This window comes from Lacerta agilis, chromosome 14, assembly GCF_009819535.1.
Source record: "Lacerta agilis isolate rLacAgi1 chromosome 14, rLacAgi1.pri, whole genome shotgun sequence".
Lineage (NCBI taxonomy): Eukaryota > Metazoa > Chordata > Lepidosauria > Squamata > Lacertidae > Lacerta > Lacerta agilis.
The window spans coordinates 11,059,039-11,068,050 of record NC_046325.1 but is presented as its reverse complement, the minus strand read 5'-3'; the positions used below and the strand labels follow the sequence as shown (position 1 = coordinate 11,068,050).

Below are 9,012 nucleotides of genomic sequence, written 5' to 3'. Positions count from 1 at the left end.
CCTAACCTCCCTGAACTGGTGTCATTGCAGTGTTTTGGATGGGGAGGCTGCCCGGAGGCAGGAGTGTCAGATAAGTCAGCCTGGTACATATGCCATACTGGGACTGTCATATTAACATCAAGAGTGTATTTGCACTACACAGACCTCACTTCTCCACCATCACTCCTACTTGCCTTTCCAAAACACCACAGAATCTCTGAACACACCTGATTGGTCTTTTTCTCCTCACATAACTTCTAAATTTTCCATTAGATCATATATGGCTCTCCGGCAGTGATAGATAAGAAAACCCAAGCTGCTTTCTATCACCAAATGTTCCCAAATTTGGAGCATCAATATGAGGCAATTGTCCGCATACTGCTATATTTCAAGTGGACATGGATTGGAGTAATTTCTGGGCAGGATGACAATGGAGAGAAATTTGAACAGAATGTGATCCACAAGTTTGCCCAGAGAGGTATCTGCTTTGATTTCATAGCAAGAATTCCCAAAATGTCTTTTACCAGTGATATTGTTGACATGGTGGAAGAGGGATTTGAAATGAAAGAAAGCATTATGAGAAGCACTGTCAATGCATTGGTCATGCATGGTGAAATCGAAACCATGCTCATCCTGAGGACATTCTCCCATGTTTTAGCGCATGAGCTTCCCTCAACAAAGAGAAATGGTAAAGTTTGGATTATGACAGCCCAGATGGAGTTCACTTCCTTTCCTTTACAAAGAGATTGGGATATAGGCTTCCTCCATGGTGCTATAGACTTTGCTGTTCGCTCCAGTGAGGTTGTAGGATTCCAGAAATTTCTTCTGTTGAGAAACCCTTCTTCAGAGAAAGAAGATGGCTTCCTTAGGGTTTTCTGGGAACAGGCATTTGGGTGTCAGTTCCCCAACTCTATGGCAGACCTACAGGATAAAGACATCTGCAGTGGAGAAGAGAAGTTGGGGACTCTTCCTGCATCTGTTATTGAGATGAGCATGACCGGCCACAGCTACAGTGTCTACACAGCTGCCTTTGCTGTAGCACATGCATTGCAGGCCATGCATTCCTCTAGATACAAAGGCAGAGTGATAGTGGATGAAGGAGAAAAACTTCAGAATCAAGAGTTGTGGAAGGTAATGTCCCGAATACACTAAGAACAAAGGAGGAATCCTGCTGGCTCAGTCCAAGGCCTTCCTGCAGCAGCCTACCAGCTTTCGGAAACCTTCAAGCAGGACATTCTGGCAATAGTCTTCTCCCATCGTTCTTCCCTAATGCCTGGTTTTCAGAGGCATGGTGTATTTATTTTTCAGAGAATGAATATAGCAGCATTGGATACTAGCAATAGATTTCCTGCTTCCTCCATGAATTTGTCAAAGCCCCAGGTCTCACCAGATTCAAATGATTATAAAAATAATTGATAATCTTTGTAAATTTCAAAGGGGCATAATGATGAGCACGGAGTAGGGTTTTGCTGTCAATGCCTTCCACCACACCAGGTGTGAGTGACACAGCTGTGGATGCAATGGTGGCTATTCCTCCCTGTCATATTCTGCTGCTGCCTTGCCAGGGTTAGGATTGCTTTATTAAGTACTAACTCAATGTGGCAAATGCACATCTTCCATTCTCTATATCTAAGATTACCAGGCATAAAGCTTTTCAAGAGTTTTGGAATAAAGTGGGAATGATCCACAGCTTTTGACATATCCATTGATTGTTTTTTCTTCATCCCCGCTTTCTTTAGCTTAACCACTTTGTTAAGAGAATAGTATTTAATAATACTGTAGGGGAAAAGGTTTCCTTCAATGAAAATGGAGAGATAGAAGCTGGATTTGATATTATAAACTGGATCACATTTCCAAATCAGTCCTTTCAGAGAATCAAAGTTGGGAAGATAGAATCCATGGCTCCCCAAGAAGAAGTGTTGAGGATTTGGGAAGAAGCCTTTGTGTGGCCCAGCAGTTTTAACCAGGTGAGGTCCATTCATAGTTTGAACCATATCCATTACTTCCAGAGTTATTCACAGTTCCCAATGTTGATATACAAGCTTGCAAAAGAGAAAACCTTCTCTTCTTTCATTTGTGGACAGGTGCAGCCCCTTTCTGTTTGTAATGATAAATGCCCTTTGGGTTACCATAAAGCAAATAAGGAAGGGGAGCCATTTTGCTGCTATGATTGCATTCTGTGTCCAAAAGGGATGTTTTCCAACCAAACAGGTAACACATATCATGCCTAGAGCCTATCAAATGTACTTTCACTCAGGTATTAACACATTCATTTCCATTATGTTGAGATAATAGTTGAGAATTCAGTGAAAAATGTGGTTCTTTTTTTTTTTTTTTTTGCTTTATTTATCGTATTTAGATTTCTACATTTACATTAAATCCATCAAATTCCAGTTCAAAACAATACAGAACAGAACAGTTTAATTTAACATATCCTGTTTACCCTCTCTCTCTCCCCCCCACCACCTCAACTTCCCCTCCCCCATGAGTGATCGTGTACCATTAATTTCAGTTTCATCTATCGTTTCCAGTTGCGTTAGTTTCCTATAGCTTATTTCCTTTATCTATCTATAATTGAATTATTTTCTTATCATCCGTTTTCCAGTACGATTCTCTCCACTCAGTCTATTAATAATTCATAATTTGGACAGTACTTCTCCATGTATTCTTTTAGTCCTTCCCATTCTTTAATTAAATCTTTGTTTGTATGACCTCTAATATTGGCTGTTCTTTTTGCTATTTCAACAAACTCTAATAATTTACCCCTCCATTCTGGTAATGTCGGTAAATTTTTACCTTTCCAATTCTTAGCAATCAGCAATCTTGCTGCTGCTGTTGCATATAATAATATATTTGTCTTATTTTTAGGAATACTCTTTGGTATTAATCCCAGCAAAAACAGATCTGGTTTTTTATCAAAATGTATTCTTAGAATTTTCTTTAAGCATTCATATATTTCGTTCCAGAAGGACTTTATTCTTTTACAGTCCCACCATTCATGAAGAAAAGTACCTATCTCTTTTACATATCTCCAGCATATTTTTGTTTGATTCTTATAAATCTTGGATAACTTCTCGGGTGTCATATACCAGCGGTAAAACATTTTGATCATATTCTGATTAATCGTGGAGCATGCGGTAAAGTTCATAGCACTCCTCCACAGATTTTCCCACTTCTCTAGTTCAATAACCTGGCCTAGTTCTCTTGCCCACTTAATCATGACCTCTTTTGTTGTTTCCTCTTTTAACTCCCATTCCAGTAGGAGATCGTATGTTTTGGAGATAGTCTGTTTTGTAGGCATTATTAGTACTGTTTGCAGTTTACATGTTCCTAATTCAAAGCCTTCCTTTTTATCTTGCCTGAATCTCGAAGTCAATTGATGGTATTGAATCCAGGTGGTACATACATTTTTTTATTCCTCATATGATTTTAACTTAATATCATTCCCCTCTATAACAGTTAACTCGGAATATGTAGGCCATTTTATTTCAAAAGTAACAATAAAACCACTGCACATCGGCTGAAATAATAATGACAAAAATGATAATAATAATACCAAAGATACTGTAATGAAAAATCAAACAATGGAACCAAATACACTTATATACATGTAACGTATATGACCAAAATCAATACAAGAGAACCATTCAGCTTGAGATGTATTCAAACAGCTGAGTGCCAACATAAGTTTTCAAAAGTTCACTGGGACAGAAAAACAAAGCTGTCGGTAGTGGGATGTAGTCATCTTGAATTCTTTCACAGAGGGGCACTTGAGAAGAAGGAAGAAGACCTGCCTTCCGTATTACAACAGGTTTCGCAAAGGAAGCTTCATCAGTTCTGTGTAGATAATGGGTCAATTACAATACAATAAACAATCATAACAGACTGTACAAATTATATAATGGCATATATTATCAAAATATTGAACATACCTTCAAGTATATGTGATTAATCAAACATACAAATGATGTAGGCACAGCTTGGAGAGACTAACACAATGGAGACTTAAATAGAACAAACAGACCAAGATATCAATTAGCTCTTAAAGGTACAGCATTTTAAATATAGCATTGTAAATCAAACTCAGTGTTAAGGCCTTTAGGGTGTAAGGTATTTAATTCAAAAATTAACTTATATTCCTTCTGCAGTAAAATTCTTCGCATATCCACAGATCTAAAGGAGGATTTCAAGGGGGTCCATATAACGAAAAAGCTCAAGTCATTTTCGGAATGCAATGCTGACAAGTTTTATACAGTGGTTTTCTTATCATGTGGTTTAGAAATTCTTTATGGACTGCTACTTTGTTATAAACCAAATAGGCATGCCAGCCATATCTGTTGTTCCAACCCTCTGTGTCTAATATTTCTGAATTGCTAAGCATGACCCAGTCATGTGGTTCTTAATATGAGGTAAAGTCTGATATACTTAACCATAGCAGTCCCAAGTCATTGAGATTATTATCTGCACCAAAAAGGAAAGAAAAAACTATCACTCAGAAGAAGATTACATTTTTGTTTGAAGGAGAAACTGAAGATTGCAGAGTTACAAAAACAACTTTTTGGAGATAGCTAGAGGTATAATGGTCCTTCCCTTTTAAAGAGCACTGAGCAGGTTCAGTGGTCAGAGAATGATCTTGTGAGAAGTCAAGTTGATGTTTTCAAATTGGTACTGTATAGTAAAAGAAGTGGTTGGAATCATGTGTGGGTGGGAGCATAACTCAATATACTGTAGAATTCTTCACTACTCTGAATATGGAACACAGTACTCACCAGTTTATACCTATCAAATTACGCTTTTCGACAGAAAAACAACATATTCCACAATTATTTTTAGTGATCAATGAATCAGTTAATTCTAGTCAATGAAAATCTGACTTATATAGAAGTAAAGAGCAAGTAAAATTCTCAAGAATTTTCATGTTAAGAGATAACACGTAGTTTCCAAAACTGAGTGTCATCCAAAAATCTTGCATTGAGGAGGGTGAGGTGAGAAGCGAGCAAATCATTACTGAATCAGAAGAATATTTTGGTTTATACCTTTCAACTCATATTTAATATTTTGTCATTTTAATTTTGATTATTTTAGTAGAAAACAAATTGTGCTGCAATGCATAGAAGCTTGAATTTTCTTTTTCAGACATGGATGAATGCCTTCAGTGCCCACAAGATCAATACCCAAACATGGAACAGGATTCATGCATGCCAAAGGACATTAGTTTCTTGTCTTATGGAGAACCTTTGGGAATCGCTTTGACTGCTTTAGCTCTTTCCCTTTCTTTCATCACAGCTTTGGTGCTTTGGGTCTTCATTAAGCACCGGGAAACTCCCATAGTCAAAGCCAACAACCGGAACCTCACCTACACTCTCCTCAGCTCCCTCCTTCTTGCCTTCCTTTGTGCTTTGCTATTTATTGGTCAACCAGAGAAAGTGACGTGTCTCCTTCGACAAACAGCTTTTGCCATCATCTTTTCTATGTCAGTTTCTTGTGTGTTGGCCAAGACAGTGATTGTGGTTCTTGCTTTCAGGGTCACCAAACCAGGTTCCAGGATGAGGAGATGGGTGGGGAAACAACAGGCCACCTCCATTGTTCTTTCCTGTTCCTTGATTCAAGCTGCTCTTTGTACTGTATGGCTGGCAACATCTCCCCCATTTCCAGATATTGATATGCACTCTGTGACTAAAGAAATTGTTTTGGAATGTAATGAAGGCTCAGTCACCATGTTCTACTGTGTCTTGGGCTTTATGGGCTTGCTGGCCATTGCCAGCTTCACTATAGCCTTCCTAGCCAGGAAGTTACCTGACAGTTTTAATGAAGCCAAGTTCATCACCTTCAGCATGCTGGTATTTTGCAGTGTGTGGCTGTCCTTTGTTCCCACCTATCTGAGCACGAGAGGAAAATATATGGTGGCTGTGGAGATCTTCTCTATCTTAGCCTCCAGTGCTGGTTTACTAGGTTGTATATTTTCCCCAAAATGTTTTGTTATTCTGATGAGACCTCAGCTGAACAGTAGGGAGCAACTAAGAAGAAAGGATTGACAAATCTCACATTCTGTAGCCCATATCCATCTTAAGTTACAGTGGTACCTCGACTTACGAGCTACTCGACTTCCGTATTTTTCGACTTCCCAATGACCTCCGGAAGGGAAAAAATGGCCACCGCTTCCAAAATTTTCGACTTATGAAGGGAAAGCGGCGGCACGATACCTCGACTTACGAAGTTTTGGATGCGGTTTTTTTCAACATACGGATTTTTCCCCCATTCCGAGATGGCGCCTTCAACTTACGAAGATTTCGACTTATCAGCGCGCCTTCGGAACGGATTAATTTCTTAAGTCGAGGTACCACTGTAGTTGTGATAAAGGAATGTGGTATTTCCAACCATTTTGGTATTATCCCATTCAATTGATAGTCATCATGCCATAGTTTAATCAGAAATGAGAACTATTTTACTTTTGCATTTTTCTTCCCTCAATAAAATGTAAATGTAATGCAAATGGAAGAAAATATATGTTCAATGCTCCTTGGCCACCTCAAAATAAACATAAAAACACATACACAGCAGCTAAGAAGATTACTGCAGAACCTCCCCCTCCCTTTATATAATTTTTGAATGCAATTCGTTTTCTTATTAAGGCAGAATGCTTGAATAACTTGCATAATTAATTAATTTATTGAATAACTTGCATAACCAACTTGGTTGGTTTAGAACATGCATGACCTGGTACTATATCTATAGCCAGATACAGGGTATTGCAGTCAATATAAAGTTAATTTCTGAAATAGTAAGAGGTTTGTGATTATTTTAAAAAATCAATTAATTTGTAGAGCCCCATTTGAGTGTGTTACGTATCTGAGGATACTCAAGAGATCTGAGTTCTGCTCACTTTCTTAAAGGTTTTTGATACACTATTCGAATTTCTTTGTGCTCATGTTGAGTTTCAACTTCTTGAATTATATGAATTAAGCTGCTGTTTACTATGTGTTTCTCTTTTTAAATCCCACTTCTATCACTTATGAGTATTTTCCCTAAGAAAACTGGAAGCAGATTGTAAGGGTCAAGTTTCCAAGATTTTATTCCAATCCTTGGGGAAAATCTTTGTGCCAATATCCCATTCCTATATCTTTTTAAGAGGCTCCATAAATCTCTAAATTGCCACTTAGCAATATAATGTACACTTCAAAAATTAATCCTTTTCTCTCTCTACCCTTTTGGTTTAGGAATTTTTAAAATTGTGTTAATGATGTTAGAGCTTCTGGTTTTATATGTATGTTAATAATAAAACTAGGAATCTGAAGAAGAAGAAATCTGTTTGTGTTATAGTTTGGGGGGAAATTCCTTTGATCAACAGATACACATTGATTGAAATTCCTATTTCATATACAGGTAACCATTTTTTCCACTCTGTATGATGTTGGACTACAACTTCCATGATCCCTGACTTAATGACCATGCTGCCTAGGGTTGATGGAAGCTATCAGATTCAGTATGCCTCTAGATGCATCATCATTCCTGCTCTGGAAGAAGAAAGCCCCAAAGGTGTATCCCCATATATTTCCCCTCCAGTACAGCACCCTGGGGTGCACCTTGCTTCTGGGCAGCTCAGGATGAAGAGAGCTCTGGCAACCTCTGCTTGCTCTCCCCCTTCTTTTGTGTTCATTGACCCCCCTGAGACAAGAGGCAACAACAACAGCAGGTTGATAATGATGAAAAGGAAAGCACCAAAGGGGGTTGGAACAGTCCCCATGGCATAGGTCCCCTGCCTTTCATTATCTTACTGAATCCTAAAACTTCATACAATAAGAAGGTCAGAGAGAAAATAAAAACAGCCTGCAGCCCATCTCCATAATTAATTCCAGTGGGTCTTCAGTAGGAAGCTGCAGATACTTCCCATTTCTGTGCTGAAGGAGGAAACCACTAGGCACAAGGCTGCCAAGATCCTGCCACAAGCCATCTTTTGGAAGCAGAACAGAGTTCACTGACCTCCATCATTGGTGCCCGTTTGGGAAAAAATGGCACAGGTCTCCCCGCATAGTTACCAGTAAAAGCAGCTTTACTGTTCAGTATCCTGCTTTAGAAAGAGAAGTGAAGCCCACTTTCTTGAGGAGGAAAATCAGAGAGAAGCATGAAGGTAAAGTCCTGTTCAGCCATTTGGAATTGAGATTGGTGTGCGTGAGAGGGAGGGAGGTCCATCCCTATCATTAGGTGGGGCGACAATGGGCCACAGATGCTGGGGAGCAAGCAACAGTGGTGAGGTGCTGGAGAACAGCTGTGTGTCTCGTGCACCCTTGCATTTCTGTCCCATCACTAATGTCAAAATGGGATTCAACCACTGGACTAGTTGATTTCAGTACATGGCAGAGAAGAGACACCATCATGTTCTTTGCCTTAGGCAGCAAAATGTCATGGTCCAGACATACCAGAGGAACTATGCCTTTTGTTTAAGTTGCTAATACTGTGGGCCTTTTGCTCAAGGAAAGCTCACCCATTTAAATTCCATTTATAGATTGGGGATTATAATTTTTAAGGGTTTAGGGTTGCCCCAAACCCAGAGAACGGAGGGCAGAAAAGCAGGAAGGAACCAATCCTATGGAAAGGAAGGGGGGAGTCTCTAAGTGCCTAGGAGTTCACTGGAGCTTTCTCCATCTTTGTGGCTCCAGGACCCATCCTCATAGTCCTCCTAGTAGTCTTGACAATATTTTATAATGTGCAAAAATGTCTTTAAAAAAAGAATATCATTTGTCTTGCACATAACCATCTGACATGGTACAATCCAGGGCAGCTTTAACTTCTTGACTTAGCAGGTTGTGAAAACTGCTCATCAGGCAATCTGTGAGCTAGCTGGGATTAACTGCTAGGGGATGAGAAGATGCTGGAAGAAGTTGCAGTAACATACAGATACCAAGTATTAATTTTATTGATTTTATTTAATGTCACTTAATTAAAGAATATGTGTCACACACACACACACACACACACACACACGTTCTTAAGTAGTTTACATAAAATAATACTAAATATTCCTATAGAAATACT

General features: G+C 39.0%; 1 protein-coding gene across 1 annotated transcript; it reads left to right on the top strand.

The window, feature by feature from the left end:
* Nucleotides 1-312: 312 nt before the first annotated feature.
* Nucleotides 313-6,014, top strand: LOC117057270 (vomeronasal type-2 receptor 26-like). Its single transcript, XM_033168113.1, has 4 exons — nt 313-1,110; nt 1,719-1,946; nt 2,064-2,190; nt 5,116-6,014. Exons 1-4 carry the CDS (start codon nt 313-315, stop codon nt 6,012-6,014), a joined length of 2,052 nt encoding a protein of 683 aa, XP_033024004.1.
* The last annotated feature ends 2,998 nt before the right edge of the window (nt 6,015-9,012 follow it).

What these genes read in the sequence shown, in the direction of transcription:
- LOC117057270 (XM_033168113.1), top strand. Translation starts at nt 313, where the DNA reads ATGTTCCCAAATTTGGAGCATCAATATGAGGCAATTGTCCGCATACTG. An exon ending in GGCCCAGCAGTTTTAACCAG is followed by an intron (nt 1,947 to 2,063) that starts GTGAGGTCCATT and finishes ATTTGTGGACAG; the next exon opens with GTGCAGCCCCTTTCTGTTTG. An exon ending in GATGTTTTCCAACCAAACAG is followed by an intron (nt 2,191 to 5,115) that starts GTAACACATATC and finishes TTTCTTTTTCAG; the next exon opens with ACATGGATGAATGCCTTCAG.